The following is a 15,833-nucleotide window of genomic DNA, read 5'->3' on the forward strand; positions in this document are numbered from 1 at the left end:
GCCCAGTTAATTCCTCCATATACCTCAAAACCAGCTGATGCACATGTCTCTCCCCTCTGCTTTCTCTGTTCCTATATATCTCTGCATTATTGAGTTTATGCAGCCTATGATGGACACTGATCTTTTGGTATATCTCCCCTTGAGGTCAGGGTCATGTCTCACTTGCCTTTTTTATTCCCAGCACTTAGCACCCTGCCAAGCACATAGTGGGCATTCTATAAGTGTTCATTAAATTATCTTTTCCACATATTAAATTTCCTTGTTAAAAACTTAGTCACTTATTTACATTTGCATGTTTTATCAACCCCACCTCCCATATATAGTACAAAATCTTCACAGATCGCTTAAACTCTCATTCTCAAATGAGGATCTCCATCCACAATATGTAAAAGTGAAAGAGAAGAATGTTAATGTAATGTAGCCATTAAGTGTGGGGTTCATAATGACCTAGGCCCACGTTCATTCAGGATCTCTGACACCTAAGGAACATCACAGAGACATACACAACAAATAGGAATTTTTCTAAATAAAGAGCAGTTTCCAATAGTTTGTTAGAATCCATTTTGATTGCCTTCGCAGGAATTCAGGTTAAAAGTTTTTCAGAACTGACATTGCAAGACGTTAGAATTCGCCTTGAATTTACTCATATATATAAAATTTCATGTGTTTGTTCTAAGATTGCAGAGATTCCCAGTATTTTGTACCCAAGATGGTTAAACATCTTAGTGAAGAGGCTCCTCTCCTGAAGTCCACCACCCATGTGTGCTTGTCCCATGCAGGTGTCTGCTATGCAGAGTTCGGAGTCCGCGTCCCCAAGACCACGGGGTCAGCCTACACCTACAGCTACGTCACTGTTGGGGAATTTGTGGCGTTTTTCATTGGCTGGAACCTGATCCTGGAGTACCTGATTGGCACTGCAGCTGGTGCCAGTGCTCTGAGCAGCATGTTCGACTCCTTAGCAAACCACACCATCAGCCACTGGATGGTGGACAGCGTGGGAACCCTCAATGGCCTGGGTGAGACTGCCATATCCTCTTACCCCAACAAATAAATGGGCTCCCCTTTCAGGATTCAATTTGACAAAATGTATCAAAAGCCTTAAATATGTCTCGTGTTTTTTTGCAAAGTAGTTCTCCTGTGAATCTATCCTAAAGAAATCATCCTAATTTCCATAAAAGCTTTATATGAAAAAATATTCATCACAGCCTTATTTATAAAAAAAAAAATTAGAAGCAGCCTAAGTATTCTACAGTGGAGCAAATGATTATGTAAATTGTGGAAGCATATTATGTAGCTTTAAAGCTTTAAAAGGATGATTGGGAAGACTGTTGTAATAACATGGAATATGTTTTTGATGTAATGTCATGTGACAAAGGATACAAATTGTATATGCATCATGTTTATAACTATATAAAAATAAAACCAATGCAGGAAAAATAACTGTTATGAACTTCTCCAGTGGTTTCATCAGATTTTTTTTAATTTTCATAAATAAGCATGTGTTAATTTTTAAATGACAAAATATACTTTTAAAAGGGACAAAATGGATTCCAGTCTAGCAGAAGTCAAGGAGGGGTAATATAACTGGGTAAATACTAAATAATCAGAACTTCACATAACAAATACCAGGAGCTCCATCCATCGCTTGCTCCTGCTTTCCAGCCTGATGTCTGACTTTACCCTCTCATATTTATGGGAAGCCACACAATAGTTGAGGAAGCTTGGGGGTCTTGCCACAGAACTTCCAAGGACAGCTTCCATGGCTGTGTGCTACTCATGTGACTTTGGTGTCCCTATCTCAGAAGAATTGATAAAAATTGCTGAGCATCCAGATACCATGAGAAGATTAAAAAGTATGAAGACCACATCTCCACAGTATACTGATTTCACAAAGTTTTTAGGACCGAAAAGGCCTCCAAAATCGGGTAGTGCAAACCCTTCACTTTACAGATGAGGTCCAGGGAACTGAGGCATTTGCCCAAGGCCACACAGCTGATCGTGGGCAAAAGTGCAGCTGAAATTCAGGAGCCTGACAGCTGAGGCAGTGCCTTTTCCCCTCTATAGAGGGCAGGAGTCCACTGGCCAACAGAACAGGCCGTAACAGGTGGGGTGTGTTCACTGCTTCTTTTCTCTGCAACCACATACACGTAAATGCAAAGAACACCCTTCTTCCAATAGCTTTCAAAGATACACATTTTAAAACTTTCTAAAAATGAAAAGATTGCTGGAATGGAATGGAAAATTTATGGACTATAAAGTGAACAACAGTGAAGATAAACCAGTTTTCAAATAACATGTTAAACCCATATATACACCAAGAATGTCTCAGGACAGATCTGACTTCAAGTGTTCTATGCCACGGTTCCATAGGCCATGTTGTCATTGTCATGTCATGTCGCCCAATTTTGAGTCCAGGATATCAGGTCTTCTTACCTATATACCGAAACCTTCCCATTTGCAAATAGACACTTGTGGACCACAGTGTAGGCACACGTGCACACACATACACACACTTGCACACAAGCTCACATGTGGACACGCATGCCCACACACACTTGCTTCTCCTCCCTCCATGACAAACTGATCACCCTTGCCAGAGCTGAGTGCAAATGCCTGACAGGATGCTAGGAGTTTGCATGGCCCTTTTTTCCCTCTAGACAATATTAACTCATATCTTTGCCCTCTAGGGAAAGGTGAAGAATCATACCCTGACCTTCTGGCTCTAGTGATTGCCATCATCGTCACCATTATTGTTGCGCTGGGGGTAAAGAATTCCGTGGGCTTCAACAACGTCCTCAACGTGCTGAACCTGGCAGTATGGGTGTTCATCATGATCGCAGGCCTCTTCTTCATCAATGGGAAATACTGGGCTGAGGGCCAGTTTTTGCCCCATGGCTGGTCAGGGGTGAGTTCATCTCTAAAGCCTCGTAAGGCTATTGCACATTCTGCCTTCCACCCTGTGGCTAGTCTGAGACATACTTTCAAAAAATGCTACTCTGTCCCATAATCTTCATGGCATCTTTTTCATCACTTCTTATCTGGATTTAATTGGAATGCTCTGAAAAAGAGGTTCTTATATCATTTTTTTTACTTGTTTCACAAACTTTTATTGAGACCCTATTTTATACAAGTAACCATAATAGATTTGATGTTTTGGTCATCTGAAATATGCCTAATCCTATGCGAAGTGCTCTGCATGTAATACTTAAGTGTCCTAATAACCTTGAAAGGAAGATATTTTACATTCTGGTCTTACAGATGAAAAACTCACACTCAGAGAGGTCAGGGGACTCGCTATTAAGTACACACTATAAGTGGCAGAGTCAAGACCCAAAGCCAGGACTGTCTGACTCCAAAACCTGTATTTGAAGAGCGTGGTCCTAGAGAATCTCTCTAGAGTATTTTCAGAAAGACAGATCACCTTAAACAGACAAGGCAGTAAAGGAGTCAGAAGAGAGGGTAGGTAGGTTAAGGGATGAGTGTTGCCTGGGTATAAAACTAGGGAAACAACAGTTTTTAAATTTAATCCCAATGTTTGACCCAATGTAGAGAGCCCCACTGAGGTCTAGGTGCAGCTGAGAGGGCACAGTGAAGGCTGGCCATAAATCCCATTCTAGTGGCATGGTTCATGGCATCGAAGTCCACCTAGTGTGGTACGGGAGTTGGCCAAAGAGTAGGCTGGACTAAAAGGACATTTTCAGATCTCATCCCCCCAATCTGAGTGGTGAGGTTTACACTAAAAAAAAATCAGATCAGAGGGCAAAGTCTTTATACTGACAAGGAATTCTAAATTATGCCTGGATCCTTTTTCTGGCATGATGAAAAATACCTACTTGATGAATTCATTGGTAAAATTCAACTACCTATTCCTTTCTTGAAAATAGTAGAACATAAATTAGAGAATTTTGAGCTGGAAGAGATCTTAGAAATCACCTGCTTCTACCCCTCACCTAGCAGGTGAAGAAACTGAGGTCAAGGGAGGCACACCTGCCTAGCCCTGGTAGAGAGCAAGTCCGGGACTCCACCAGATTTGCTTTTGTAAAAAGCTCTTGCTTAGACTGGTTTTCCTCCAAGATGTCCAGGGACCAGAAATGTCTCTTGGAGAACACTCAAAATAGCTCCTGTCTATTCTGAGCCATGCCATACTGTTCAATGCAAAGAAATAAGCAAGAGAGCAATTTAAGCCAAGATTTCTAGTCTTCCGCTTATCTGTAAGAATTCCACAGTACCGCAAAGTTCATCCCTCCTCCTTGAAATGCATAAATCCTGAAACTGGTCAAAACCAGAAGAGACAAAGAAACACTGTTGACCCCATTCTGGGTCCCGAGTCGACATTTTCTTACAATACAAATCGTTCCTTCCCTATCAAATAAAAGAAACAACAAATTACAAGAGTGGCAAAGAAAGAAGTGTTTTTCTGGAACTCAACTGCATTTTCATCCTAGCACACGAAAGCGTTCTCACCATTTTTCTCACAGTCTAAGAAATTTTGGGGTCATGGACTCAGTGTTAAGACTTTGGCCAATAGCTAACTTCTGTGCTTTCAGATTTTCTCATTCATCAACTGGGAAAATTAATTGCACCTAATGTTTGCCAAAAAGAATAACATCTTGGATGGTTTTTTGGTACACATTGTGTGGTTAGCAATAGTGATACTTAACAGGAGTGAGGAGTTAGAGTTTATCGACTGCCTGTTAGGTGCCTGGCATTGTGCTCTACGAATATTATTTCACTCTTATAACAAAACCTTAAAGCAGGTGCTGCTGTGCCCAACTTAACAGATGGAGAATCCAGGGCTCAGAGAGGCTGGATTCACTTAGCTGGAGTCACTTAGCTGGTCAGTGCCAGGACTGAAATTCCTAGTTGGGTCTATGTGACTCCAAAGCGTTTTCTATTGCATGGTCTACCTTGTGCATGATTGCCCCTTGTTTCTGAGCTTTCTTAAAAAATGTAATAAGATAACTAATCTAACATACTACGTTCTCATTTCCTTTAAGCTTTCACAAAGTCATAAGAGTCTTAGGGCTAGGGGGAGCATTAGGACATGGTCTAGCCTCTTTTCTTACCTTCAGATGGCCCTGTAAACCAGCCCAGCCCAAAGTACATTGTTTACTAAGACATCATAGCAAAACAATTTGAAAACATTTTGTAATTACTCAGTTCATGTCTAATTTTCAAAAATCTAAGAGCTCACCTACATGGCACACATTACAGTCTAGGCCCCATGTAAAGACTGGAAGCAGTTAATCTCTTCTGTGCAAATACCCTTTGCCCATGCTGAAGAAGAGAAACCAATCTTTGAACCTGTCCTTCGGTCTTTGTTCTGGGGTCTTTATTCTCTCTGGGGGTCTCCTCTTCCCACTCAAGGGCCCCATATCCCTTTTCGAGATAGTCAGAAATCCACCCCATGGAGGAAGGAACTAATCAAGCCAGCCTTAGGGGTTCCCATTTATACACCCAAGTTCTCACTAGCTTTTGTAGCAAGAAAAGAAGATCAGAAGTCAGGCATAAAAAAAAGAAAGGAAGGATTCCATTCCTAACTTACCATTTTCTTTGTGACACACTCTTTCATATGCACTTTTCATGTAATCTTCACAACAGGCCTGATCTCTACATCTACATCAAAATATCTTAAGTTGAGAAAATTTAAAGTTACAGATCTAGATTGTAATAGAGCTGAAATTCAATCCTAGTCCTGGTTGAGTCAAAGTCCTTATTTACTCCACTACCCCACCGCGACCTGGGTTTGGACATATGGGACCAAATGTCTCTTTTTGCACCTTTGGCCTCACCAACCCAACCTCACTCCAACCCAACCCTATGTCTTGAGTAGGTTTGTCACTGGCCACCAGAAAGCTTTGGCTGGGATTTTGCATTTTTCACTGCAAATTCATTATCCCTGTAGGAAATTCAAATATGTGTTCTAGTGGCTGTGACTAAAAGCATCAGCTGAGCACAAAGGACAGCCCAGTTTGAGGATGGTGCTGATTCATCCTCTTTCCTATCTGCCTGGCCTTGGGTTTCTGCATAGTACATATCCTCCCTAGCAAACTGGCCTGGACCTGTTCTTTCCCAACTTTGTTTTCTGGTCACTTTTCCAGTCCAACAAGACCACTTTGTTTTTGGTTTGGTTTGGTTTGGTTTGGTTTGGTTTGGTTTTTAAGTAAGCTCTATGCCCAACATGGGACTTGAACTCATGACCCCAAGATCAAGAGTTTCATGCTCTACCAACTGAGCCACCCAGGTGCCCCTAGCAAGGCCACTTTGAATATGGATCCTAATTTTTAAGGTCTGACACCCTCTCATGAACATGTCATCCACCAAGTTAATAAACACACTCCCTACTCTCTTACCTGACAATTGTCAACAAAAGTGATTTGCCTGCTTGACAGCTGTATGGTCTTCTCCTTAGGGAAAACCTGACCCCTACCCCTGACAAGGGGCCTAGTTCAGAGTTCTAATCCACTTCAGGTAGGATGGGATGGAGAAGATCATTGTGTAGGAGATGGTTTATAAGGATACCATTACATGACTTGAAACACAATTCTCAAGTACTTTGAAGGGGTTAATAATGAACAATCTGTCCTCTGGCCATGGACCCTTCATAAGCTTACTCTTTCCCTGCTCCAACCACATCGTTCCAAAGAAAATAGCTTAAGGAATGGTTTACTCACTTACAGGTTCTGGGTCAAATGCTTCTTTGGTCTTGAAGAGCTTAAGAACAACAAACATTTTTCTCTAGATCAAGTAACTGCTGGCCTTCAGCTGAACCCCTGCTTCCCTCTACAGTTCCTCGGCCCCTAAACATTGTTGGATGTGTATTCCCTGTATGTTATTTGTTCTTGATGCTATCTTATGGTTTTTCTTTAACCAAATAAGACACTCTACCTGCACAAATAGCTCCCAGGAAAATGGTCCATAACAAGGATTTGTGGGGAATGCTGACTGCCTCCAAACAAAGGGAAAGTTGTTTTTCATCTTCTCCATATTTTAATTCATTTGCTGGAACCTATTAGCACATTCTACTGTCACTGTGGACAGGCTGCTAATAGCTGTGGAGCATGAGGGTGGTAGAAAATGCTATTAAATTTGGAGTTTTGTCTTGTTACCTTGGGAGTGAATTATATAAAGTTGCCTAATTAGCTCCTAGGCATCTGGCAGACTGGCCAAGGCAGAATATAGAGAGCTGCCTCACGAATACCAATAACACATAGGGGGCCAGCTTTTAGGGACTCCACACCCTGAATAGCATGCCACTCATGACCTTGCTTTTGACAACTAAATAAGCTGCAGCCAGCCCTCCAGCAACTGAGGCACGTGCTGCTTCCCCACTAAAGCTCTATAGAGGGATGGGCTGATCTGGATCACCCACATGAGCAGCTACACCAGGATTACTTTGGGAAACCATTTCTGCTTATGTCATCAAATTAAAAAGTCAATTTTAAAAGTTATGATAAAGTACCAATGAACCTAGAGACACACATATACACACACTTCACCCACCGATTTCATTCACCGATGCTCACTCCGAAGTACATACGCATTCTTTCATACATGGAAGGGAATCCTAATCACAAATCCCTGTGGCCAAATCTGAGGTCTGGATAGAGCAAAGTGAAAAGTAGTTTTAGTGGTCATTAGGGTAGAGACACATGCATACACAGGTTCATTTCCTGGCTCTTTTGTGTTCATCAATCAGGTCCCTCATCAATCCTTGCTTGCAAGGAAGAAAAACTCATTCAAACTAACTTAAGTAAAAAGGTGACCTTATTTGCTAATTTTATTATCTTCTCTTCGATAATCTGTTTATTTGATCTATATCTTGTTAGATCAGGATCTGTTTGATCTTGGCAGGTATGCTGGGGTTTTTTTATTTGCCCCCACCCCCCAGATCCATTATCCACTCTCTGTTCTATGCTCCAGAAAGCCCCTCGCTGGTTGCTCCCTGTTGGACTTAGCTAGTGGGCTTCACTGAAATCATTTCATTTAAACCATCTGAGTTAAATTCTGTTTCCTACCTAATGCAGTGGAAACTCTAAATGTCCTACCTTTGATCTGTCCAGTCGTCCTTCAACCATAATGGCTTTCTAGTTCTACATAGCAAATTCGGGTTAACAGACATTCTCTTTGCAAACTTTTTGTCTCTATTCCCAACTTGACCATAGTCAATATTTTGATATCACATAATTATCAGTAATTGCCATCTATTTTTTCAGTTGTTTGGAAAATAGTAGCATTTGGGCCTTACAAATAATACAGACACCTATTAATCTTGTTCAGTTTATTACTACAGTCAAGGTTGTATTTTGGATCTTGCAATGTCCTTTAGACTCCAAGCCCCAGGGGGTTAAGCTCAGAATACTTTTGCTCATGACTGTATCCATATCACAAAGCACAATGCCTGGCAGAAGGGAGCAGGTAATAAAATATGTGTCTATTTCTAAAAAAAGAAACAAGGAGGAGGAGGAACTTGTTTATGCCTTTGGGTTTCATCTGTTCTAGAAAACTTAAAATAGTAATAAAAAATACCACTGGTAAGAGCTAATATATATTAAGCACCTACTGTAGTCTATGACTGCAGTTCACTATATTATCTCATTTAATCCTTGTAACCACACTATGAATTAAATATTATTTTCATCTCCATTTAAGAAAATGAGGTTCCAAGAGGTTAGGAACTTGTTCTAGGTCACCAAGCCTGTATGTGACAGAACCACCCTAAGTTTTACAGTCTACAGAATCTGCTCTCCCAACCAAATCCAATGCTTGCCCCTCTTACCCCCGCCCTATGTATGGCTTTGCCATTCCCTCTGGAGCTCACAGTATACTTCTCCTCCAACTGCTTCATGGTCAGTACATCAAAATTGTGGAAGGTGTCTTCCATGTCTTCTGCTGAGTCTTCTTTTCTTCAAGTTACACATCCCTGGTCCCCAGTGATTCCTCACACAGCGTGACTTACAGACCTCTCATCTTGTTCTAGTGTAGATGTGCCCCAAAGTTCTTATTTAAGACACTTCCACCCCTTCCCCCTTCCTCAGCAGTGAGGGTTGGCTACATCTATGAACTTTCCATCCAGAACTCACCACACCAAATAGGCATAACACTGTCTTCCTGGAACACCCTAACTGGGAGTGATACATCATCAGACTGATTGTCGTAACAGATCCGTATGATTCACAGGAGTTGTGTGTGCATGCATGTGTGTGTATGTGTAAGGGAAGAAGGATGTTATAGGAAGAGAAAGCAGAACCTGTTTTCTGGAAGCTGTCTTAAAGCAAGGCTTTCCTTGATGGGGGAAGTTTAGGGAGTCTGCAATCCCAGCATCTATTCACCCTTAAAGACCAAAAACATGTTCTAGACAACTGAAAACAAGCACGTTTCCAAACCTGTAAACCTCCATGCACAATGAAGTGAGATCTGTTTTCTCTCCTTGACTGGAGGCCCAAACATTTTCCATTCCCTGAAATGAAAGGACTTCACTGAAGTGAAATTGGGAGTTAACGCCCCTCCCAGAAAGTAGCCCTCCGACAACTGCTTATTTGAGAAGTTCTTTCTCCCTGAGTTATTAGAATAGACCAGGAGTTCTTCTATTGTTTTGTGCTATGTGCTCCTTGGCAGTCTGGTGAAGACTCTGAAGCCCTTCTAAGAATCGTGTTTATAAATGAATAACCTAATTACATAGGAATTCAAAAGAAATCAAATATATTAAAATATAATTATAAAATATTTTTAAATTGTGATATAATAACAATGTGTTTCTTTAATAGTGTTTTAAATATTGATATCTATGTCTAATAACTATCGTAATTTGGAAGTAGCAACAAGCACAAGCGATATTTCAACAACTCTGCAACAATCTATTATGGAAAAAATATCTGATCGCTATTGGTGACAAAGTCACAGGCACTGTTCATTACTTGCATTCGTTATTAAAAGAAATGCTAATGTTCAGTCAGAGGTTAGGAAAGATAAAGATGTAATCTCTTCCCAGCAAAATCCATAGACCCCCTGAGTTAAATGGACCCCAGGATGAGCTCCCCTAGGGAACTGAAACTTTAGAATCTTAATGGGAGAGACTGTAGAAATGACCAAGTCATCTTACAAGTGAGCAAAACTTGATTTGAGGTGTGAGAGCTTCAGTTTTTAATGTACCTCATACATTCCAGTACTTAGTATTTTGTCTTTTACTTATTGAGAAACTAGTGGGAAAGTTTAGGAGTGAAAATTTGAGCACAGGTTATCTGCTTGGTACATGTATTGAATTTCATCATTTATAAGCTGTATGTGGAGAAAAGAGGAAAAATGGTCCATTCTACAATGAAGCTCATTCCTGGACCCCTGGCTAGAGCTTGCATACTGCCAAGGCCCCTCACCCTCTACACACAAGTCTAGAAAAAGTTCTCTCACCCTCTCCTAAAAGGACATTCCCCAAGCATTCGAAGAGGCACGCTTTTTACTTTCAGCTGACACTGAGAATGCTAAGGTGGGGAAACTTTAGTTGATTCTTTGGAAGAAAGTAACGCACTCCTCAAGGGAAGATTCTCACTGACATCTTGACTTATGTCCCAACCACTCTTGGAGCCATACAAGCTCCTGTCCAACAGACATCCAGCAGATGTCACTGGATACCACCTCCACAGCCCTACACCGCCTTGTACCACACATCTTCTCCTGCCTTATAGCCCAACGAGGTCACTCAAGCTTCCAAAGGAGCAGAAAAATCCACTGTCTCTACCTGTCTTCCCATGAAAGACAATAGGATAATAGACAACTGAAAACAAGCATGTTTCCAAACCTGTGAACCTGCATTCCCTGAAATGAAGGACTTCACTGATGTGAAATTGGGAGTTCTGAAGATCTGAACATCTTTTATATCATTTCAGATCTAGAAGTTACCACAGAGATGATCTATTAGGGGTACTAATGGTAATTTGGGCAGGACAACTTTTTGTGCAGAAGTATTTGAGCCCTGTACACTAAATGCTGAAAGCGTATGCCCCATGTCTCCGTGACCATCACAAGTAGCTCCTCAGATTTCCAAACAACCCCTAAGGGAGGTCAGACAACCCCTGGTTGTGGATGAGAACCATTGAATGAAAATGAAGCACAGAAATGTTGATGAGTTCCCCCAAGACATAGAGATAGCCAACTTATTGATTTGCTTATAACCCCACTTATTTCCAAAAATGATTTGAATGTGTTGAACAACCCAGTTTTCATTTGGCCGAAATTCTCCTTACCTCCATTTTACACATGTGGGAATTGCCCAGGGTCACACAGCTAGAAAGTACTGGAGATCAGAACCAAACATTGAGCACAAGTTCCGCCATGTTCCTCCCTCTGCTGCTCAGGAATGTCGCCAGGCACTGGGCAGTTGTGGGTACCACATGTTAGGCCCTGGTGCTGCTCGGACACTCTGAGTCTGAGAAATGCCATTGTCCCACCAGGTGCTGCAAGGAGCAGCCACGTGTTTCTATGCTTTCATTGGCTTTGACATCATTGCCACCACTGGAGAGGAAGCCAAGAATCCAAACACGTCCATCCCTTATGCTATCACCGCCTCCCTGGTCATCTGCCTGACAGCATATGTATCTGTAAGTACTACATCCTTTCAGGACCGTCCTGATGGTCTTTTCGTATTTGGCCATAAAATGTAGCTCCAGTACTGGGTTACCTTCTGTCAGGAAGTGGTCCCTTCCTTGTGCTATCCTGGTGTCTGTATGCATGTGTCCATGCACCCTCTATCCCACCCACCCACGACAAGAAGAAAATCAGGACTTCAAAGTGGAGATGGGAGCACCCCTCACTTCCTTCAGCCTTGGCCTCCGAGTCTCCATCCCCGTTCCTCCCCACACACAGACTCTGGGTGTCCACTGCTGCCCAGGGGATGGTGTACAGGGAGTGGGCTGCTGTCCAAGGAGCTCAGATCATAGGCTGGCAGTAACGGGTGGGTGTGCAAGCAGAGGCATTGTGGACCTCTGTGCACCCTCCTCAATGCTCTTCTGTCTTCTGGGAGCTTCCCGGCAGCGAGAGGCAAGGCTCTCCCAGAGTGGGGAAAGAGAGTACATCATCCTCTAGAGACACTCTTCCCCTTAAATCTCGGGGGAAATTTCTTTCTGTTGTTGCTCCCTCTTTTTATACCAGTCCAAGCATCTTTTTAAGGTTTTCCTACTAAAGGGAATCCTCAGAAGGAAAGCTTCAGGCTTGTCTTCTCAGGATCACCTCCCTGAGATGATCTTCACACTTACGATGTGTCATTTCTCAGGTCCCATCCCAGAATTTCTATCACAGAAATAGTTCACTCACAGCCAACATGCCCCCCCGCCGCCACAGCCCCAACCCAGCCCCTGGCAATGGAGAGAACCAGGTAACAAGCCAGTAGGTATGTCGTTACACAAATGCCCCAGGCCCTGAGAGTCCCACTCACTTCAGTTACCACAAATAGGAAAGAGCCAGCAGCTGGAGACATGCCCTATCAGCCCTGCCACCCTGGCTGCATAGCATAGAAAAAGAACCTCCTTCCCAAAAACTAAAACAAAACAAAAACATATTTAGCAACTAAGGAAGCCAGATCAGTGGCTGGCTTGATCATTAAGGCAAGCTGCAAAATAAGAGTGTCCTGGACACCAAAGGGAAACACAAAAGCAGCCTTGGATGTGGTTTATAGGAATTCAGCTGCTCCTCGAAATTGTTTTAGAAGTAGGTCAATTATCACCTTCCCCTATGCACACAAAGGCAAGCGGTTTCATCTTATCCATACCCTGGTTATCCCTGCAGACAGGGTGTTCAGGGAGTAGGGGTGGTGTCAGGGGAGCAGGAGAGACACCCTGCTCTGCATTTCCCCTCTATTCCTCCCTCACATACCTCCCCCTCCTTCAGGGGCCAACCCCTGCAGCACACACAGTAAAGTTAATAATCACAATTCCTTCCTTAGAACAGCGCTTTATAGACTGCAGAGTACTTCTATGCATCTATCAACTTTTTGCCCATCCTGACCTAACTTGAGCAGTAGACTCAATGCAAATTGCTGTAGGAATCAATCCCATTCTCCTCCAGCCCACCCCCAAAGGGGATGTTGTAAGTGGTGAAGTTGCTGGGAAACATTCTCTTCTAGAACACATGACCCTTACCCATGCCTCCGGGGTTGTTTGGCGTTGTGCTGGTCAGCAGGCTGCCATTCCATGATCAGAAGAGCCAAATTGCTGGCCTGTGGTGGTCCATCCTCCTGTCCTCCCTAGCAGCCCATGGCTTCGCAGGAGGACTTTGGCTCCTGACGAATATGTGAAGGAGTGGTCTAGAAGTGCACCACCCTCTCCCTTTCCAGCTCTGAACTCCCTTCCTGATGCCAGCATTGGCCTCTGCAGGCCAGGGGAAGCCTGGCCTTATGACCAGTGGCTTCATTGCCCAGGGCCATGAGGAAGGGATGCTATGGCAGATTTATGACATACGAAGGAAGGTAGGTCCTGGGAGCCACGAGATTCCTGGCTAAGCAAAGCCACAATAGCCTTACAACCCCAGAGTAGAACTGGGTTCCATCCTGATGCCATAATTTGTTTGTTGGTCTGCCTGGCTCCTGGCACTGAGCTACAGAGACGAAATGGAAATATGAGTCCTTACTTGGGTCCCATCTGTTAACTGCTCTGATCACTTATCTTCAGAGTTTCTATCTCTGGTCTTCAGGGTGAAAGGGAACATATAGTTAAGAGTGTATAAGACCCTGAAAGTATAAAAGAAATGAGAGTCTGGCTCATGTGGGCAGGGTGCCCATGGTCACTGCTAGGCCCTGGCTCCAGTGTCTTTGGCTGTCATTCCTTCTACCTGATAGTATCTGCCTTTCATTGAACTGTCAATGTAGTTCTGCTGTTGTTGTGCTTAAATACCTGCATACTTATTCCTCAGCTATGAAAGGGCCAGAGAGAGATATTTAGGATCATCTGGCCAAGTCCACTAAATTCTAACAAGAAGAGAAAATACTGAGACCAAGAGCTCTGGAGCCCAAATGAGAGGTCTAAATTAAGGGCACATGCCAGGAAGTGGCAATTCAACATCCAGGCTTCTTTGCTCTGCTGTGGGACATCCGTCCATGCTGACCGTCCTCTCTACCTCCAGCCATGTTTTCTCTTGTTTTAACAGGTGAGCATGATCTTAACTCTGATGGTGCCATACAGTGCCATTGACACGGAATCCCCGCTCATGGAGATGTTTGTGGCTCATGGGTTCTACGCTGCAAAATTCATAGTGGCCATTGGGTCGGTTGCAGGACTGACGGTCAGCTTGCTGGGCTCCCTCTTCCCAATGCCAAGGGTCATTTATGCCATGGCTGGTGATGGGCTCCTTTTCAGGTAAGGGCTATGCTCCATGAAATGTATTCTATTCTGCCGTGCCTGCCCAGGGAGAATGTCAGCCTGACTATAATTTTGATGTGAGTGTATGTCACATAGACGATGGAACTTGTCATATATCCTGACAAAGAGTTTGAGTGAAAGTAATATAAGCCCTGAAATAGTCCCTCAGTTTGACTCTAGGTCCCCCAATCTAGCACAAACTGATATGTTCCCCTAACTGCCCCCACCCATCCTGTTCGGCACTGTGTGTTCCTTTCTAAAGATTGTGGGTGTCCAACTGTCATGCTGGGTGGCTTCCAGAAGCAAGGACCCATCCCAGGAACATCTTAGGCCTGCCCTCACGTTGAGGCCTGGTACTGCCCATCTCTCCACAGTCCCTCTGAAGCTGAAAACATTCAAAGCTACTATTGCAGGGAGGATAAGACCATCTGAACAGAGCCTAATAACAGTAGCAACAATGGCTACCATTTATTGAACATTTGTGTATCCTGGGTGCTTTGTATACAGTATCCCAGTTAGTTGTCACAATAACCCTGTTCTGCAGATGAATACAGTAGATGAGTATACTCAGGTGAAAAAACTTGCCCCAATCCCCCAGCTGCTAAGTGGGGGGCCAGGATTTGTACTCATGACTGTCTGACTCCAAAGACCAGATTTTTAACCACACCAATGTATGGACTTTGAGCCCCCTACATTGGCCATAAAGTGGTCAATCTGCCTATGGGCACAAAGGGAACGTGGCCCACCTCTTGGTTCCCAGTGCCCACCATATGAGGGCCTTGCAGCAAAGGCATTCTTCAAGTTCACAAAGCAAGGAGTAAAGCATAGAGCCCAAGGAGCTCTCAGGGGTACGGAGGGATCCCCTCAGGGACTTTCTCTCTGCCATGAGCTGTCATCTTCTGCTTCATTTCCTCCGCATAACCTCAAGGTCATCACCAGGTCAGAGCTGCCATGTTTGGGAGCTAGACAGTTGGAGAAGAGGCTGATTATCATGGAGATGAGACACTTCACACATCCAAAAGATTTTTCTGCTGTCAAAGAAAACTAAGAGGAAAAAAACCCAAGCACAGCTGATAGTCATGTGTAAAACACAAAAATAAGGGAAGGGGACCTAGGTGGCTCAGTCAGTTAAATGGCTGACTCTCAATTTCAGCTCAGGTCATGATCTCAGGGTCGTGGGATTGAGCCCCACATCAGGCTCTGGGCATGGAATCTGCTTAAGATTCTCCCTCTCTCCCTCTCCTGCTGCCCCTGCCCCCACCTCCGCATATGCTCTCTCTTTCTCTCTCTCTAAAAAAAAAAGAAAGAAAGAAAAAAAAAAGAAGGAAGAAATGGAAGAGCGGGAAAGAGGGAGGATTAGGAGGAGAGTGAGGTGGAGAGCAGGAACCTATTTAAGGTCCACAGGAACTGCTGAAGAAGCACCTGTCATTCATTCACCTTTGTTGGTCTTCTCCAGTTGGTAATTGGCCGGACTTAGCCTGCATCTAT

The 15,833-nt window shown here is 43.5% G+C and overlaps 1 protein-coding gene and 1 long non-coding RNA gene across 3 annotated transcripts in view; one reads left to right on the top strand and one right to left on the bottom strand.

Moving 5' to 3' along the window:
- The window catches only part of SLC7A14 (solute carrier family 7 member 14), a 104,800-nt gene that overhangs the window by 74,952 nt on the left and 14,015 nt on the right, over window positions 1-15,833 (top strand). The window contains exons 3-6 of one of the 2 annotated variants that reach the window (XM_036081790.2): window positions 678-1,016; window positions 2,688-2,905; window positions 11,448-11,594; window positions 14,134-14,342. In XM_036081790.2, coding sequence (XP_035937683.1) covers window positions 678-1,016; window positions 2,688-2,905; window positions 11,448-11,594; window positions 14,134-14,342 — 913 coding nt within the window. The remainder of the gene's footprint in view (window positions 1-677; window positions 1,017-2,687; window positions 2,906-11,447; window positions 11,595-14,133; window positions 14,343-15,833) is intronic. The other variant, XM_036081791.2, reaches the window with a different exon arrangement.
- Window positions 1-15,833, bottom strand: part of LOC144381385 (uncharacterized) — a 64,738-nt gene that overhangs the window by 13,904 nt on the left and 35,001 nt on the right. The window lies entirely within an intron of this gene.

The sequence above is a fragment of the Halichoerus grypus genome, chromosome 1, assembly GCF_964656455.1.
Source record: "Halichoerus grypus chromosome 1, mHalGry1.hap1.1, whole genome shotgun sequence".
In the NCBI taxonomy this organism is placed as follows: domain Eukaryota; kingdom Metazoa; phylum Chordata; class Mammalia; order Carnivora; family Phocidae; genus Halichoerus; species Halichoerus grypus.